Genomic DNA, 19,978 nt, shown 5'->3' on the forward strand with positions numbered 1-19,978 from the left:
GTCACTCAGAATACTTTCAGTATTCTTCATTGATGTGGCAGTAATGTGAGGTTTTTTTTTTCAACTGGCAGATGGGCTTCTTTAAACGTGTCCGGCCACCTCAAGAAGAACAAGAAAGGGAACAGCTTCAACCTCATGAAAATGGTGAAGGAAACTCAGAAACTTAACTGTGATTTTTAAGTTGTGCTACATCCTGTCCCATTAGAAGTACCAACTTCACTAAAGATTTTAAAATTTCCTTCATGAGGAATAAAGTTCCAAGACTGTACTGCTGATGGTACCCATTGGTATTAACCGCAAAGTGAGAGCAATATTTGTCAACCTTTTCATTATAATTAAGTTCAGACATACATTTAATACACATCCACTGACCTGTATTTTTAGGTATTTAAATAATAACATTTCAAGTGATAGATCTTCTTCAATGTACATAAGACAGGTAGTGCCTGAGAGTTACCACTTTATCTAAAATAGTACCTCCTACAATTATTGTTTCTGATTTTGTATGTTGGATTTAGTTTGTTGTTGTTTTTGTTGTTTTAAACCAATCCAAATTTGGACCTTAGGATCCACATCTTTTGTAGAGATACTTACTGTTAATTCACATTACACTACAGTTGAGTTTTCAAGCTAACTTTATAACTGCATAAACTTGGATTTTAATATTACCTCTATGGTAGAACTTTAAAAAAAGAAAAAAGCATGATCCCATCAAAACTCTTTCCTGTAATAGCAAAGGTACAGTTTTTTGTTTTAATCTGAAAATTGAGTACATGCTATTAAATTTTTATTTATATTTTTATCCACAATCCATTTGATTACATTTTATTTTGTATAAGTTTAAGTTCTATTTCAAATCCTTTAAGTCAACTTATACTAAAAATTAGTTTTATAATCAAAAATGCCTCTTTTGTGTAGTCATTTAATTTCTGCTAAACATCATGATGCTTGAAGCCATATGGAGTTGGAAATCATTTCCAAAGTACATTTATTCCATTGCATTAGTCTGGCTATATACAATACAATACAAAAAAAAGAAAAAGAAGCATTTAAATTAAAAAACTATGTTTGTAGTTCTTTGACAAAGTTGCTTATTAATAGTTTGTTCTTAGATTAAAGCAAGAGTTTTTAGTTGGGATTAATTTATTTTCCTCCTATGTATGTATTTTTCCTTACGTTTCCAAAACTATTACTGAGAATGTGTCAAGATCAATGAGGAATCTTTACAACTTAGAGGAACCTGCACTCAACCTCCCAACCCTGCAAGAAATGTTTGGAATTGAAATTCTTAAAGTAGCTCACTGGTTTACTTCTAGCAATAGTGTGGTGCTGCTCGGATGGATATTACCTCAGTTGAAGCCAGGTGTAACATGTAAAACCAGTCTCAGCTATCAAAATGACTTCTTAGAGGTTATTTTATAAGCAATTCAAGTTATTGGAAACCTTTTTAAACTTTCTTAGGTTTATTAATATAAATTACTTTTCTAGGATTTTTAAATAAAAGCTGCACAGGTGGCAAGTTGTAGTTTTATAAGTCCGTAGGGTGATGAATCTTCTAGAGGAATATGTGAATTATTCACAGTTCCTCCAGGCCTGGGGATAACCATTAGTTATACCTATTTTTGTGCAATTACATCATGTTGTGCATTAGAAATTGAGAGTTTGATAGCTTTTTAACTACTGTCTTCATTAGGCAATGATAAATATTTCACTTAAATAACTGAATATTTTTCTATGTTTTAAAAATAATTGAAATTTATCTTGCCATGTCTTGTGTTATAACTCCCTAACAAGTGCCTACATTAGAATATATTCATAAAATAGAGGCATATGCAGGTGAGTTATACAAGTTAGAATGTTGACAAGACCCTATATTTAGCTTTAGTGATTTTCAAAATTAATAGGTGTTGTAATATAGATTTTATTAGTAGCTCAAAAGATCTTAGTCATATGCAGTAAGTATTTTTATTACCAATAAATTTAAAGTTTTTTAAGAAAAAAATATTTTTATCCTAGGGCCTGCCACCAGACAGTCACTGAGTTTGGTCTAGAACAATGTTCACCTTACCTGTTTTCCCACCTAATAGCAGTCATTCCTGAAACTATCTGTTGGATAGAAAGTCACTCTTTTAAAAAAATGTTACTATTTGCTTTTGCACAGTCTATTCCTTTTATGGCCTCTTATCTCAAGGTATAATCTTTTACCTGAGATTGAAGGAGGAGCCAAAATAGCTCAGTTGGGAGAGCATGAGACTGGAGGAGATTGAAGGGTGTTGTCATGGAAATTAACATGATGCTTTAAATTGCTCTTATGGAATGTAGTTTAAAGCAACAGTATTTTCTTTAAGAAAAATGAAGATTTATATCTGTACAAAAATATAGTAGGAGTATAATTTAAAAATCTAGTCTTTGAGGAAAATATTTGGGAAATGTTGAGTTTCTTTTTACCCTAAAGTAGCATGTGAATGTTTTGGTTAAAATGTCAAAAAATAATCACTGCTGTGTTTGTGATTTATTGAGAATTGAAAGCCATTTTGAGTGTAAAATTCTTATAATCTGATTCAGTTTAAGAAAACACACATGGTTGGGTTGAGAATATTTAAAACATTTGAGATTGGTAAGAAATATTGATGCTGTTTTTGATTTCTTAAATAGGCATTTATTTCAGACTTGATATTTTGAGAAACATTTGTGTGAGGGAGGCGCTTTCCTTTTCTTCCCTTTACCTTTTTCTTGTAATTGGTAATTATTGTAATTCTGATTAAGTTCTTAGTACTGAATTGTAAAACAATTAATCAAAATATTAGTGCCACAATTCTACCTGTTATGAAACTACTTAGTCATAGTCAATTCTCATTGATACTTTATATAAAGAGAAAATTCAAGTATTAGAGACTATACTGGCTTCCTTAAGAGGATGTGAAAGATTTTTCATAGTGAATCATGACCCTGAGAGAGATGTATGTGGCAAAAGTATAGTATATAATAAATAGATCTGCTGGTTTTTTATAAGGCAAACAACTGTAAGTTGATTGATGTTCCTGTGTTACAGAATGTAGTGTTGAGCTTGGCAAAGAATAAGTCATTCGTGGAATACTTGTGTATGACTGTTGCTTATCTCAGTGCCACTGTGTTAGTGCTCTTGGATAGCTTGTATATGTGATAGTTTGATTAATAAGAAAAAATTATAAAATTTGAAAATCAAATACAGGATCCAGAATGGTGAGTGAAATGACTTAACACTCAGTGTTTTGGAGAGTATTTCTTTTAACCTGTTGGTAGGCTAGTTTGAACGATGAACCTATGGACATGTAGCATGCATATATGCTTGTATTTCATTGTAATTTCTGATATATAATGAATTACTTGGGAGAGGTACTGAATCTTTGACTTTTCTTGTCATTCTTCTCAAGTGCAATATAACAATGTAACCAAACCTAGATATTTCAAAGTCATTATTAACTTAGTAAACCTAATCTAAATGGAGATTTATTCGTATTTTTGTTAGCAGGAAGGAATGATTCTGAGATGGATATACGAATGAAGTTATTTACCCCTAAAAGGTCCATTTTACACTTTATTTCAGGCTGGACATGAACTATTCCCTGCTAGTTCTGAAACACTTTGCAATATCGTAAAGTAACTTGGAAGCTGTGTATATCAATTAATTTCCTACCTAAGTAACGTAGAAAGTAATTTTCTTTATTTAGCTCTCTTGTGATCACCCACATTGGGTGAGACATAAAATGAGTGTCTTCTAAAATTTGTCATTTGCTAACTTGATTTGAGTTAGTGAAAACTGGTACAGTGTTCTGCTTATTAGTCTCCAGTGTATAACTTGTGTCTGTTCAATAAACTTGAGCATATGGTACCACTTATGTGCAAGGACATTATATTTTCCTTCTATTATGTTGTTTTGCTTTGTTTTTTAATCACATGAGCTAGCAGTAGTGCACTAAAAGGATGACCGCAAAGAGGTGGCATAACTCTTTAAAAGTCCACATTCTTAAGAGTGTTAGTTATTTGAAAAAAGGTGTCACAAAGAGCAAAAGGAAACTAATGTTAAAATACACCAATTACAAATCATAGTATCATAGACATTTAAAATTTTAAAGGGGCTTCCAATTTCAATAATGGCAAAGTAGCTTGTATCAGATAACAATGAATGAAATGAGGAATAGGAAACAAAAAAGAAACTTTTAAAGACACTGCAGATACTAAAAGCAGTCAGAAACTGGAGGGAATTGGTCTCAAGGAAGGGAACCACACTTTTCCCTGAGTTTACTCTCTGTTGTGTGGATGGAATGCAAGCAGAAAAGTGCCCCCTCATTTCCTAGAATGATGGGACTGCCATCATGGCTAGAAATTGAGGGATGGGGGAAGGGAGAAGCCACATTGTGGGAGAGGGGAATATTTTCCCCTCAAAGCCTTGGCTGACCCTGACTTGGCTCTAGTGAGGGCCCAAAAGGAAAACAGCAGATGGAAGTTTGAAAGAACTGAGCAGTTATTCCAGCTACTGTCCAATGCAGGAGAAACAAGAGACTAGTTCAAGTCTTACCCAGTGACAGGGCCTTGGAAACACCCCAGTCTTTCCATTGAAACCCCAGAGGATCTATTCCTTGGGAATAAATACTACATCCCAAGACTGATTGATTCACCCTAGGATGAAGGGTAAAACAAGTGTCCCACCCTAACAAAGCATGAAACCAAGCTTCCACAAGTTTAAGGTGATCCACCTGAAATTTAATTGTCTGCTCATAAAGGCAGTTACTTTCAGAGGAAGATAACACAGCCAAAAGACTGCAGTGTATCATTCATAAGGTCGTGTGTGTGTTCCTTTCTTCCTATTTACACAAATGGGAAGAAAGGAAAATGTGATGCTTGGCTTTGAGAAGAAATAGTCAATAGAAACAGACCCACTAACAATTTAGCAGGTATGACTTTAAATAACTATGATAAATATGTTAAAGAGTCTATAGGAACACATGAAAATTATGGATGAAAAGACAGGCATTTCAAGAGAGGTTTGGAAACTAACAAAAGAGACTCAAGTGGAAATCTTTAGACTGAAAAAATATATCTGAAGTCAGAAATTCATTGGAGGTGGATTACAAGTAGATTGGGTAGGACAGAAGAAAGAATCAAGGAACTTAGAGATAGATCAATAGGACTTATCCAAACTGAAGCACAGATGGCAAAAAAACCCAAAAAACAAAAAAACAGCCTCGGTGATCTGTGGGACAAATCTAGGTGCAAAAGGAGTCTTAGGAGAGAGAAAAATGGGACAGACAAAATATTCGAAGCCAAAGAGTGTCCACATTTCATCAAAAAGAGCAACCTGCAATTCTGGAAGCTCAACAAACCCTAAACAGGACAATTACAGATAACGCCATCTTTGCAGGTCATGGTCAAATTGCTAAAAAGCACACATTGAAAGGAGTTTACCTCACTCCCTTCCTATTGTTAACCATGCCTGGAGGGTTCATTACTTGTCTAAAGCAGTTACCGGCAGGATTGGGACTAAAGCTTGCATATAAAAACACCTAGTACCTTACTCATTCTGCTGTGCAACACTGCCTGAACTATTAGTCACAGTTTATAAAATAGATTTGTTATTATCTAGGGGATAGGTTGGGATGCCTGAATATCAATTGATGTCCCACCAATGCTTTTCCAATTACAGTTGACTTGAGCAACAGGATTTGAACTGCATGGTTCCACCTATACGTGGATTTTTTCAATAGTAAATACTGTTGTACTGCCTGATCCTTGCTTGGTTGAATCCCCAAATGTGGAACTTTGGGGGTATGGAGGAACCAAAGATACAGAGCACTGACTATAAATTATACTTGATTTTTGCAGAGAGTCGTAGCCCCTAACCCCTGTGTTCAAGGGTCAACCGGAATATTTTTACTCATTTTCTAAACTGTCCTGAATTGCCTAGAGAATTATATAGTTAGATTCCCTTTTACACTCAGGTTCACTTTCCTTGTCAACCTCACTTCCTGAAGCATAGCAAATACATAAATTGGTGTTGTTTGAATAGAAGGAGGACTTAGATTTTGAACTTCACACAGTAACTTACCTTCATGTTATTAACCTAATTTTTTTGAAAGTAATTCTCAAAGTTCTTCTACATCATTTCTCAGATATTAGAGTGTTGAAATGGAATCTTTAGGGATTACTTTTTAGTCAATCTTGTAGTCAGAATATTAATTACTCGTTACAAAGTTATTCACAAAAAAGCACTAAGTAATGTACAAATGTAGTAGCAGTATTTAATTTGGAGAATTATGCTCTCCACTTAAGTAATAGAAGTGATTCTTGATTTTGGATAGGGTCATGGTAAGTTTACCATAGAAAGCAAGAAAGTTCTGGTGGCTTATAAATTTTCTCATCTTTCAACAGTGCAGTTAAAGTTCTTTTTTGAGATTATAAGTGACATAAACCCCTTTAAAATTCAAAAATATCATCACCTGATTGGCAGACAAATGATTTTTAATTTTTCAGTACACCTTAGTGAGGAAATGAAAGGGAAGAGTTTATTAAAGAATAAGCAGATTTCCTATTTCTTAGTAATACCAGTTTTGACTTTCTGACTTGAACTTTTACTACTAAACCAGAGTGAAGCACTTCACTATCATGTGGTACTAAGTTACTAGCAAAAATTGAACCTGAAGTTTCTTTTCTCAATCACTCCACAGGTATTCAGTGATTACCAAGTAATAGTTAGAGATGACAGAACAGAAACTAATTTTACCATATTCCCACTCAACAGCCCTAGCCTCTCAAGGGAACCCTAAAACAGCGGCAGTATAGGAGTGATTTAATGACAGAGCTGAGAATCTGGTTTACACACTGTACAGAAATAGTCCCCTCTTCTCACCTCTAGTTCTCCAAATCCAGTTCTTAACATTATCTACTCCATATCCTTTCCTAGATCCACGCAGGCTTGGTCATTGCATGAGGCTAGTGACCTCATGCCTTGGATAGTGAATTAGTTTTCAGTTGCAGTCTTTTTGCCGTGATAGGTGACATATTCACAGAGTCCGGCATTAGATCATGAACATCTTTTGGAGAGCATTATTATGTCTACCACAGTCCATGGTCTGGCCCTCAAAGATTCACATCAATCTCACACGCAAAATACATTCAACCCATTCCTAAAGTCCCCCAAAGTCAAACCACTGCAACATCAACATCAACTCAAAGTCCAGAACGACTTCTTAATCTCAGCAGCTTGAATGTCCCAAATCTCATCATCTAAATTATGGGCAAGGCTTGGGTATGATCCATCCAGGGGTACAATTTGTCTCTATATGTGAACATGTGAAACTAAAGAAACAAGTTTTCTGCTCCCAACATATCACAGTAAGACAAGCATATGATAACAATTATAGACATTCTGGTTAAAAAAAGGGAAGAAATAGAAGGAAAATAAAAGAAGTCACTGGTCCCAAGCAATTCCAAAATCCAGCTGAGCAATCTATATTTGGTTTCAAAGTCTGTGAATTTCTATAGTTTCAAACTATGTGGTTCTCAAACTCTGTGGCTCACGGCTTCACCTTCTGAGTCATCGTTTTTCCCCCCATGAAATGTAGCAAATGTTTACAGCTGAGTATTGTTATCATCTTCTTCCTACTGATAAGACTGTGTGGGTTCAGTATGCTTTTGCATTTTGTACGCTACCCCTTTAGACCAAGCTGGCAGTGTTTCTGCTGATATAAAATTCACAGGAACCTTAACGGATCGCCTGTGTATGTCAAGGATATTTCACTCTATTAGACTAGAGGCTACTCCGCAGAGCTTTCCTAAATAATCTCATCTCTATTTTTGGCTTCTGTTGGGTTGTGTGAGGAGAATCTATGAGTCACACACTTAATCTCTTCAAAGAAAAATTTCTGAGGTATTAGCAAATGTTTGTACAGTCTCTGTGTTCTTTCTAGAGCAAACTCTCTTTAAAGTAAATCTCTAAATCTCTTAATTTTAGCCTGTTCTGCAATCTGGATATGTTGAAAATTTCCCCAATCCAGGACTTTCCCAAAGTCCTGGCTTCCTGGGTTCTCTTTTTTAAAGATTCATATCTATTTAATGAATTTAGATAGTTAAGGTCAAGACACACAAGAGTGGGGTCAGAGGGCTTGGCACACAGACAGGCCCTCAACAGTCTTGTCCCTAAAACAATCCAAGCTTTTGAAAATCTAGATCTGGTCTTGGAGTAAACTCTGGCTTGAGCCTTTTCATCTAGATTGAGCTGGCTCCATCACTTCCCACTACACATTGGGCTGTCCTAGATGGAGTGCCTAATGAACTCTTTTCTACCGAGCCACCATATTTGGAGCAAACTTGTTGGGGGTGAGGGTGGAAAGTACCTGAAATGCCATGGATAAAATGGCACAGCAGGTAATCCATGCATGCTGAACCCAGAGAGTCTTTATGATTTACATGCCTGTACCAGAGAAGGACCTCTAAACCCAGAGTTTAGTGACTATTTGAACCATATGACCCACTTTGGTTAATAATCCCAAACTGTCCCTATCTGTATGGATAACCCTACCCGGATAAAAGATTCTTAGTCAAAGAAATACAAATTTGAACTTTGTTCAACCCTCTTTAACAGTTAGTCCTTTGGTTTTCAAACTCAAATTAAATGGCTCACTATCAAATGAAGGCAGCAGTGTTGGAGGAAGAGTCATAATTTAAGGAAACAGTCAATTACTAAACCTTGCAAATCATATTTCCAAAAAGTTAAACGTTCTTACCCCTTACATAAATATATATCTAATATATTTAATGTTATTAAATCTAACTCACTCTGTTCCTCTAGGAACAATGGTTCAGTATTTGCTAATTGAGTGTTTGCAGTGACTATATAAAATATAACAAGAAAACTGAGAATTGATTACATATAAAATAAAATTGTATATACATTATAAAAATATACAAATGAAACAGAACAATGCTACATAACATTAACAAAAGAAGTGATGGCTGACATTTACTGAACAGTTCCTATAGCAAGAAGCTCTAAGTATTTATATGTTATTTTGTTATCTCCTTTAGGCTCTGTTATTTCTCCCACTATACAGTTGAGAAAACTGAGGCTGAGAATCTTCTGTAAATCACATAGCTGTGAGGGGTGGATACCAGAGGCATCTGACTCTGGGCTCTTCTCCACTAACTAACAGTTCTGCCGCTTAAAATCGATTTGTTGATTTAATCAACCAAGTAATCAGACAACCACTGTTGGGTGTTGTGGCAGGAGCTGGAGATACAGCTGTGAACGTGATGGCCCTGACCCTTGTGGAGCCTACACTGGTGAGGATACAGGCAAGAAAATATCCATTTTAAGTAACAGAGTCCTAAGGGGAAATACGAGGGTCATGAAAGTTCATAGCAAGGGCTCCTAATCAAAGCCAAGGGTGTCAGGGAAAGTACCCTAGAGGAAGTAATACCTAAGCTGACCTTGAGGCTCTGTGGGAGCCTGTCAGTTAGAGATGAGGGAGTAGAGTTCCAGGTGAGGAAATCAGTATGTGCAACCTAAATAAGTCTAGTTCAAGGGAATAAAAGAAATCCTTCCTTTCCCTTCCCTTCCCTCCCCCCACCAACCCCCATCTCTGTGTTTATGTAGGAAATATTAAAAGATGAGCCTGCATAGTCAGAGGATATATTGTGAAGGGCTTTGTAAATCTGTTGGGGATTATGGATGTTATGCTAAGAGCAATGAGGAGGTACCAGTAGGTCTTAAGCAGGGAAGAATTATTATATATGTATGGTATTACAATCAGCTTTCCGATGGCTCTTGCAGTATATTTATAAAAATGAAGACATTCTAACATTAATGATTACATTGTATTAAGCATGAACAGTATCGTGGATTAGGAACCTGAAAATAACTTCTTAGATCAACCGGCATCTTCCATTCCTTTGTAAAACACACTGGCTGACATGTAAAGTACATGAAATTAGCAGGATACCCTTTCCTGAACATCTGCTTGGTTTTGCCCCCACCAGTTGGTCTGTGTCTGTGCGGAAAGTCAGTTATGTTTGTTTACACAGTCGTTTTTGGCAGTTCTGTGTGTTACAAGGTATGGATGAAATATAAATTTAAATGAAGTATATTTTTCTATGAAAACTAAGTTTAATACTAAGTGGGTGAGAAAATGGTAAAATTGGGGAAAAATTGAAAATAGAAGGATTTGGCATTCGAATTGTTTGTCAACAGTTTTTAAGACCTCCTTCCACTTAACCGAAACCTGCAGATAATAGGGATGCATTGTAATTGTGGTTTACTACTTCAAACCCTAGGATGTGGTTAGATTTAAAAAAAAATTATTGCCCCCTACGTCAAAAGATTGGTAAATGAATATATATTTGCCTATTTTAAGATAAAATAAGCAGCATAAAATATATTTAAAATATATTGATTTTTTTTGTCTCTTGACCTACTTTTTTGATTCACCAACTACTAGCCCCGATTGCATCCAATAATATGGCTTTTGTATATTGCACAGAAATTAAGCATAAACTATATGAGTAACGGAGCATTTAAAAACCATCTAAAACCCATCTTAATTAGCAAAGCTTATTTCTTTAAACAGTCTGTAGTATTGAAGGATTTCACGTCTACCCTCCACTGAGGGCTGTGAAATCAGCAACTTTGCCTCTGGAAGGTCAGCTTCTAATATATTAAAGATGACTTGGCCACTGTAAGGCAGGATGACAGAAATCCTGGCAGCATTCCTTTCCTTCTGATCTGCCAGTCAGGATTCTGGAGCCATTTCCATTTTCTCCTTTCTTCTCTCCAGGGGCAGAGGTAAATTGGAGGAAAATGCAACAAAAACAGCTTGATGAAACTAATGAAGCCTCTCTGCATTCAGCCTCCCCCCAATAATTCCTGCTCACACAGGCAAGGCAATGCCACGATGGAACAGTGGTGTTTAGTGTGAGGGACCTCACTTTGGCATCTCTCTTCAAAAAATTATGTAGCCCACATTATATAGTTTATTTTCATCTAAAAATCACTATAAAACAACACAAGCTCATGGTGAAAGTTTCAAACTGCTGAAAGGTAAAGTCACTTCTTATTAGTGTAGCCTTCGGCAAGATAGTTGCCTCTCTGATCTTCAGTATTTCCATTTGCTAAACAGAATAATGAGAGCTAATTTGTAGGACTGCTTAAAGGATATGAGATAATGTATGTAAAATGCCTATTATTAGTAGTAGTTATGGTTATATAGGCACTAGTTTCATATCCTTGACCAAAGAATAACTTTCCACTAGAGAGAAATTTGTTCTTTTCCAGCCTGTTGGAAACATTGGGACAAACACACAAGAGTGGTGAGTGTGGAAAGGGACTGTCCAATCAGCCAAATCATCTGAATCAACTATGATGGTAAAGGATGTGATGTCACAGATCACATTTACATTATATTATGAGATGTCCCACAGACATTCCAAATACAAAGAGACTACAACTGAACAAGCCATGCCTTATCACCTATTCTGTAGTCAGTAGTACCAGCTAATCTTGATAATGTCATAAGCAGCCACCCAAGATCTCAATCTGGCAATTTGAGTGTCATACTAGACATAACCATCTTTCTCCTTCTTTCTTCCTCACCCAAACAATCAACCATTTTTGCTGATTCTAGCCCTACATACTGAATCTTCCACTCCTTTCTTCTTTCTGGTCTCACAAGCCTTTGGTATCTCCTCACTGGCTTTTGCAAACACCACTAAACTGGCCTCCTCTCCGCCAATCTATCCCTCTTCCTCTGCCATACAGATAGCAAAGTGATCCTTTGAAAACACAGACTGGTAGCAAGTCCCTTCCCTGATTAATTTCTCTCACTATTTCATAATCACTTGCAATGTAAATTTCAGTTTCCTTATATAGCATCCAAGGTTATTACAGGGGTTAATGTATATAAAGTGCTTGAACAGTGCCTGTACACAGTAAGTACTATAGAAGTGTTTGCCATTATTTATTTTTTTTTAAAATTTATTTTTGGCTGCGTTGGGTCTTCGTTGCTGTGCACGGGCGTTCTCTAGTTGCAGAGAGTGGGGGCTACTCTTCGTTGCGGTGCGCGGGCTTCTCATTGGGTGGCTTCTCTTGTTGCGGAGCGCCGGCTCCAGGTGTGCAGACTTTAGTAGTTGTGGCCTGCTGGCTCAGTAATTGTGGCTAACGGGCTTATTTGCCCCGTGGCATATGGGATCTTCCTGGACCAGGGCCCGAGCCTGTGTCCCCTGCATTGGCAGGGAGATTCTTAACCACTGCGGCACCAGGAAAGTCCTTGCTATTATTATTATTATTATTGTGTGTGTGTGTGTGTGTGTGTGTGTGTTTGTGGTACGCAGGCCTCTCACTGCTGTGGCCTCTCCCTTTGCGGAGCACAGGGTCCGGACGCACAGGCTCAGCGGCATATGGGATCCTCCCGGACCGGGACACGAACCCGCGTCGCCTGCATCGGCAGGCGGACTCTCAACCACTGCGCCACCAGGAAAGCCCGTATTTTTTTAATGACCTGATCTCCACTGTCCTTTTCAATCTAAAACACTGTCACAATCATTGCTGACAATTTTCCAAGCACACTGTGCTGTTACACACCTCTAGGCGCGTGTGCACGGGCATACACACACACACACACACACACACAGAGCTACACTTTTTAGATGACCTGGTTACACCCACCTATGTGTGGAACTCTTATTCTTCTCTAAACCCCACCTTTCCTAGTGTTTCACAGCCCCCTTCCATATACCACATTGTTAATTTCTTCCAATTCAGTGCAATCTCTGCATGCTGTAGTGTTTCTCCAGTGGCAGCCACCATCCTGGATTATAATTTGTTTATATGTTCCTCAACCCTAACACGTAATGAGCTCCTAGAACGCAAGGATTGTATGTTGCTTATTCCAAGCACCTGACTAAATACTGGCACGTGGTAAGCACTTAGCAGGCATTTAGAAAAATATTTTTTGAGCAAATGAAAAGTATAGACTATAATTAGACAAAACGGAATTAAGAATATTTTACGATATAGAAAGAAATTCCAATTTGGGCAGAAAGAGGAATTTAATCAAAATCTGGAGAGCCGCAGTTTAATTTCTAGCTAACCAGTGATGCCCGTGATGCCCCAAAGCCCACATGGTTAAGAGATCCCGGCTTTTTGATCCGCTGGTGCTGCGTTAAGTGTTGTGGGAGCGTAATCAATACACCAGCTTCTCTTCTACTTTGAGGTCAGGTGGAGGGAATTTTATTCCACTTTCTGCAAAATTTCCCGGTGTCTCGGTAGGGGCTAGAGGATCTGAAGGTCTACCAGCCCCCAGAAAGGCTCTCCTTTTTCGTTTACCCTAGGAAGCCACCACCAGCCCTGCGCCCCAGCACCCCGCCGAGCGCGCGCCTCCGGAGCAGCTGAGCCCGGGGTGATAGCGTAGACGCGGCGCCGGGCGCAGGGCTCGCCCCACCCCGCCGCGCGCGTCACGTGCGCTAGGATGCTAACTTCCCCCTCCTCCTCCTCCCCTGGCGTCTTCTCAGCCGCCCCAGCCTCCTCCTCCTGGTGAGGGTGTGCGAGGCAGACCGAGCGAGGGGGACCGAGCGGGCGGGCGCTGCCAGAGCCCGCAGCCCTGGCGTCCGCCGCCGCCTCCCGGACCTCCGCCGCAATATGCCGCCGCGGCCCTCTGGCTCTCGGCCATGGCGAGGCTCAGCCGGCGCGTCCCTTGCACCCTGCTCCTCGGCCTGGCCGCGGTGCTGCTGAAGGCGAAGCTGGTCCCTGCGGCCGCCAGAGCTGAGCTCAGCCGTTCCGACCTCAGCCTCATCCAGCAGCAGCAGCAGCAACGGCAGCGGGAGGAAGCTGAGGAGGAGAGGCCAGAGGTGCCCGGGGCATCCTCTACCGTCACTGCTCCCGGTAGGTCCCGGCAGCCCGGCCCTGCCTTTCCTCCTCTGGTCTTGCTGGCCTCCTCGCTGCTTCCCTAGCCAGATGGTTTCCCATCGCCTGTCTCTACCCACCCCCACCCCGTCTCCCCAGCCTGCCTGCGTGACCAGGATTCGGGCTCTGCTTTGGTTTTGGGAATCTGCCCTTTGGGTGGTGAGCTCTCTGGGAAGCGCAGAGCACTGCAGTGAGGTGGGGAGGGGTCGGGAGAGATGCGAGTGAGTGACTGCCTGGATTGATCTTTTTCTTCTCTCTCCCTTCCTGAATTTTTCCCTCCGCCCTGGGAACGATCACACACACACACACACACACACACACACACACACACACACACACACACTTCTCAAATCCTTTTAGCCTTCTATTCTTTATCCTTTTCTCTCCTAGAGACTGGAAAATCTTGCAGTAGACACCCACACACCCCTTTCCACCATCTCGCTCCGCCAATATATTTAAATTTAGCTCTGGAGAAAAGAAAGCTTGATTTATTTTATTACTTATTTCTGTCTCTTCTTATCCCGGGAATGGTTGAAGGCAGTGTGCAAGAATGCCTTCAGTATAAGATGAAACAAACCAAAAACGAAATAGGAGTTTGTGGCTGAAGGAAAGGGAAAAGGAGAGGGGGCTGGATGAGGTGAAGTCTGTAGCGGATGTTAGCACAGCAAAGCCTGCCCCCAGAGAGGGGAATCTCCTTACTTGTTAGTAGAAGGTAATGAGGCAGATTCTCCACACTATTCAGCTGAGGGTGAGGAATGCCCTTTCGGTATACGTGGCTGTAACAGTCCCTCAGTTCCTGCCTGGTTCCCCTCCATTAAAGCTACACCGGTAGGCAAAAAGCTGGATTATCCATTTTAATAGCTTCTCCCTACCCCCCAACCCCAGTCCCCTTCCTTATTGTAGAAGCTGCCTGCTCTTTGGAAAGAAAAAAAGCCATCAGGTTTTTTTGGCAAGTGGGCTTAGGTTTCTGCAAAACCAAAGTGAATTATAACATTTGTTTTCGCTTGAAAATCCTGCCTAGTGACGTTAATACGAGATGCCGAAAATGAGATTTGAAAGAGTAGGATTCAGTATCTTATTTTGTACTGCTTGCTCATCATCAAAGAGCAATACTCAGGTACACCAGCTGCGATTCCTGACACAGCCAGAATGATTTAATTTATCAGAGTGCTCTGAGCATAGGATGAAATCACCAAAGCGTGTGCGGGAAAGCATGTGTTTCTGAAACCCTCTCAAACCATTTAATAACACTTGAGCGTGGCTGAAAGTCCTGAAAGATGTGCTGTGTGTGGTGGTTTTCCTACCTGGCTTTTTATAACTGAAAGTGCTAACCACAGGGTATGGGCGAGGCAGCGATTAGATATGCTGTTGGGTAAACTTAAGGAAATGAGAGAGCCTGTCTTCATTATGAGAGGGATTTCATAAATTATGAAACAGAAGTCTGAGAGTGGTGATGGATTTTATGATTTGCAGTATATGTTTATTTTGATTTATTGTCTTTCAGGAATATTAGTTAAGTGGGTTTTGACGACTGCCGTATAGATAGGTTGTGATGAAGGTTACGAATAACGGAAATAATATGAGAAACTTCTGTATCCAGCGTACGTGTGAAAATATTTGTTTTCTGTTATTTGTGATGTAATATTTTTGAAAAGGGTTATTTTTTGGGAAACTAGCAGTTTTTGTCTTATTTACCTATTAGATTAATGGAGATAAAGGAACCACTAGCCAACAGATCAAACTAGAGCCTGAAAAGTAACATAAGATGACTCTTGCATTTCCCTCAAAAACTCTAACCCTCCAAGCCAGTGGCAAACAAGAGAGCAATTCAATTGACTGCTGTTTTAGTTACAGGAGTATTTGGGTTGTATAATGAAACATAACCTGTAAACAAATGAACTTAAAATGTTCCTCTGAGCACATTGTGATCTCTATGTTGAACTGGTCTTCCTGCTTCAACCTTTGTTCCTCTACTGTCTGTTCTCCTCACACAGTTAGTGATCTTTTTAAAAACATTAAATAGGATCATTTCTGCTCACGGTCCTCCAATGGCTTCCCATCTCCCTCACATTAGATGCCCAGACCCTGAAAATGGCCCACAAAGGCTGAGATCCTCTGTGGCCCTCTCACTCCCATCTCCCTCAGCTCTGACACTAACTCAGCGCTGGGGCCACAGTGGCTCTTTGTTTCTTCAGTTTGCATGTGGGCTCTGGTGTGGGGCCTTTGCACTTGTCATTTTTCTCTGCCTGGAACTCTGGACCTTCGATTCGTCAGCTTTGCTCCAATCACGCTAACAGAAGCCTTTCCTGACAGCTGTATTAAATAGCCATCTGCATGCCCTTTCCTAGTGATTCTCCTCCATGGCACTTACTATCCTCAGCCCTTCTTGTAAGCCTGTCTCCCCTTACTAGAATGTAAACTCTCTAAGGGCATGAACTTTGCTTTGCTCATTATTACATTGAATTATTACATATATTTCTAGCACCGAGAAGAGCACTTGCTACTCATAGGCACACATTTTTTTGAATGAATGACTGAATGAATGAATGAACAAAAATGCTGGCATCAAGGATCTCCTTTACTTTATGAGTATTTGTTATTTTGCATCTTGTGAAATTCTTCATTGGAATTTAGCAGGGTCATATAAACATAAAGAAATGTTAGGTAGAAACATTTGTAAGTGGAGGTTATAAAATATATATATTTTGGACTTTTAATTTTAGCTAATTTCAGTGTTATCTTATGTTCACTACAAAGAACTGCTAGATACAACACTTAAGTCTACTTTTTAGGTTCTGTCAAGAAGATTCTTTACCCAGGTGCACTTATAATCCTCTTATGGGTATTAACATACCTTAAACTCTAGGAGGGTATTAACATATCTTTAAATAGCTCTGACTGAGCCTGAATTCATTCTTTGCCTCTGTATGGTGCTTCTGATTCTTTGGACATGTTTTGTGAAAAGCTATAGGACTTTTCTCAGGCAATATTTAGAAAACTAATAAGACTTGTTTAGTGATTGATACATGATTGAGCCTCATAAGTCCATAGTAGAGAAATTGACTGCTGACTCTGGTTACTCTGGATTTTATTATTTTGAAAATTTATGTCTCTTCATATTGCTGAGAAATAAGAAAGTGAGGTTAAAAGAAATTGAATATGAGATTTTAAAAAATCAGGATGTAAAAAAAGTAAATTTTCCTTTTCTCATTAACTTCTAAAACACCATCCTCAGAGAGTAGTGAGAATAAAGACTAAGGTTGAGATCTGTTTTCTCCCATGTCTGCAGCAGCTCTGATTTCTCCATCTGCACCAATATTTGTTAGAAATAAATATTCGAGGGACGAGGGAAGAATTAATTTGGGGGTTGGTGGTAGCTGAGACAACCTTATCATATTCAGTCTGATGGCCCATTAGATGGGAGGCATGCTGGGGATGGGGGCAAGGGTAGCTGGAGAAAATAAGGAGCTCCATTTCAAGTTCTCCATACGGAGCACAGACACTGGGTATCTCCGTGTATTTTTATAAAAGTCTTCTGCATACAGAGCAAGCATCTTGAGGGATATATTTTCACAGTATAAACATTTTTGATTGTAAGTGTCACTGATCTATATTTTTAAACCTTTTACCTTGGAAAATGTCAAATGTGTAGGAAGTAAACAGGATAGTATTAAAAAAAAAAGCCCATACCCATTACCCAGCTTTAACAATAATCAAATTCTGCTGTGACTGTTTCACTCACACCTGCATTCATTTCCACTATGTGGGATTTTTGGGGGGAAGCGGGGAGGTAAAATGTACATACATTAAAATGTACATACGCTGTGGCCTCTCCCGTTGCGGAACACACGCTCCGGACGCGCAGGCTCAGCGGCCATGGCTCATGGGCCCAGCCGCTCCGCGGCATGTGGGATCTTCCCGGACCGGGGCACAAACCCGCGTCCCCTGCATCAGCAGGCGGACTCTCAACCACTGCACCACCAGGGAAGCCCTGTACTCTTTTTTTTAAACAATAAACTATAGTTTATTGTGTGGGGAAAGTGGTGTTTGATTTACAGAGTTGCCACATTATATATTTTTTAAATATTAAAAAATATGTATTTTTTTAAATTGACATTAAAATTTTATTATTATTTATTATCTTTATTATTTATCTTTATTATCTTTATTATTATTTATTATCTTTTATTATTATTATTTATTTTTGTATGTTTGCCTTACAAAAATATTCAAAAGTCATTTTGAAGTGAGCTATGATTATATACATTTTATAAGTATTGGTTTAAAAATATCAAAAGTCGGGCTTCCCTGGTGGCGCAGTGTTTGAGAATCCGCCTGCCGATGCAGGGGACATGGGTTCGGGCCCCGGTCCGGGAAGATCCCACGTGCCGCAGAGCGGCTGGGCCCGTGCGCCATGGCCGCTGAGCCTGCGCGTCCAGAGCCTGTGCTCCGCAACGGGAGAGGCCACAACAGTGAGAGGCCTGCGTACCACAAAAAAAAAAAAAAAAATCAAAAGTCATAAAATGAAAAAAAAAAAGCTGTAAAAGCTACTTAATGGATGTCCATACTTCAGATTCTGGTATTAACATAAGCTGTATTCTCTTGACAAATGGATATACCTGTGTAACCATTACCCATATCAAGTTATAGAACATTTATATCTCCTTAGAAAGTTCCCTCATGCCCCCAGGCAATCTTTGTCCCTGACCCATTGACAACTGTTCTGATTGTTTTCATCACTGATTAATTTGTGTTTTCTAGACCTTCATAAAATAGAACCATATAGCATGTACTTTTTTGTGTCTAGCTTCTTCATCTCAGTCTAATTAACATAGGTTTCATCCATGTTGCATGTTCAGTAGTTTATTCCTTTTTACTGCTGAGCAGTATTCCATTGTATCAATTACTGCAGTTTGGTTTATCACTTCTGATGGATATTTGGGTTATTTCCAGTTTTAGCTATTGTAAATGAAGCTGCTACATTCTTGTACTTTTAAAGTTAAAGATTTTTTTCATATTCTATGTAGCTGGGACCTACTTAACAAAATTTAAAAATACTGAAATTCAGTATAGAATATTACTGTATACTTCTTGTTAAATTCAAGAAACTTGATTTAAACTTTGATTTAAGCAAAGCTGATTGAAAATCTCCTATCCATGAAAGCATTTGTTTACTTTTTTTCCGTTCAAGAATTTGAAAATCAGTAGAAGTGGGACTAGACATTGGCTGTTTTATCTAAAGTACTCATGCTTTGAAGGCCATATTCCCAGATGGGGTAATTATGATTTCTTTCCAGGATTTTAATAACCAAAGGGAGCTATTTCTTGGTGTTGATTACAGGTTGAAAAACACATGCCATTGTGTTGAATTTCAGTCCAGTTTGCTTTAGTGGTGGTTTTTCAGTGTTCTTAATGTGCCTGAACAGAAACTACCAAATATTTTTCTGAAACAAAACTCTTCCCCCTAAGTATGTAAATATTGAACTTAATTCTCTTTCAACGTTCTGTCTGACTAGGTACTAGCTGCAGTATTGTTGTCATTCATTGACTTGGCTTAGTATAGTGTGTCTTAATTTCCTTTCCTCCAAGTTGCCTTAGCTAGGAAATGGACATAATATTTTCCATCTGCTACTGATAAAAAGTATGCTTTGGAATAGTTACCTGGAAAATTCTAAAACTATGAAAGCTGTGCATTGTAGTGAAATACATCATAGGCTTAAGAAAACAGCTTCTGTTTGCTTTGAAGATTCTGTTTGGAGATGTCTCTTTTTTTTTTTTTTTTTGTGGTACGCGGGCCTCTCACTGTTGTGGCCTCTCCCGTCGCGGGGCACAGGCTCCGGACACGCAGGCTCAGCGGCCATGGCTCACGGGCCCAGCCGCTCCGCGGCACGCGGGATCCTCCCGGACCGGGGCACGAACCCGTGTCCCCTGCATCGACAGGCGGACTCTCAACCACTGCGCCACCAGGGAAGCCCTGGAGATGTCTCTTTAATTGCCCTTTTGTGTAAGCACAATCCATATGTCCAAGACATATCAGATTCTGTGCCT

General features: G+C 39.2%; 2 protein-coding genes across 3 annotated transcripts in view; both read left to right on the forward strand.

Annotated features, from left to right (window-relative positions):
- ITGAV (integrin subunit alpha V) overlaps positions 1–3,878 on the forward strand; it is an 88,719-nt gene extending 84,841 nt beyond the window's left edge. For both annotated transcript variants that reach the window (XM_059055229.2, XM_059055230.2), the window contains exon 30: positions 72–3,878. In XM_059055229.2, coding sequence (XP_058911212.1) covers positions 72–167 — 96 coding nt within the window. In that variant the 3' untranslated portion in view covers positions 168–3,878. The remainder of the gene's footprint in view (positions 1–71) is intronic.
- A 9,509-nt stretch (positions 3,879–13,387) lies between these two features.
- FAM171B (family with sequence similarity 171 member B) overlaps positions 13,388–19,978 on the forward strand; it is a 68,702-nt gene continuing 62,111 nt past the window's right edge. Inside the window, exon 1 of the mRNA XM_059055232.2 lies at positions 13,388–13,909. Within this exon, the coding sequence (XP_058911215.1) occupies positions 13,696–13,909 (214 nt within the window). The 5' untranslated portion in view covers positions 13,388–13,695. The remainder of the gene's footprint in view (positions 13,910–19,978) is intronic.

Source organism: Kogia breviceps, chromosome 2 (genome assembly GCF_026419965.1).
Source record: "Kogia breviceps isolate mKogBre1 chromosome 2, mKogBre1 haplotype 1, whole genome shotgun sequence".
Classification (NCBI taxonomy): Eukaryota; Metazoa; Chordata; class Mammalia; order Artiodactyla; family Physeteridae; genus Kogia; species Kogia breviceps.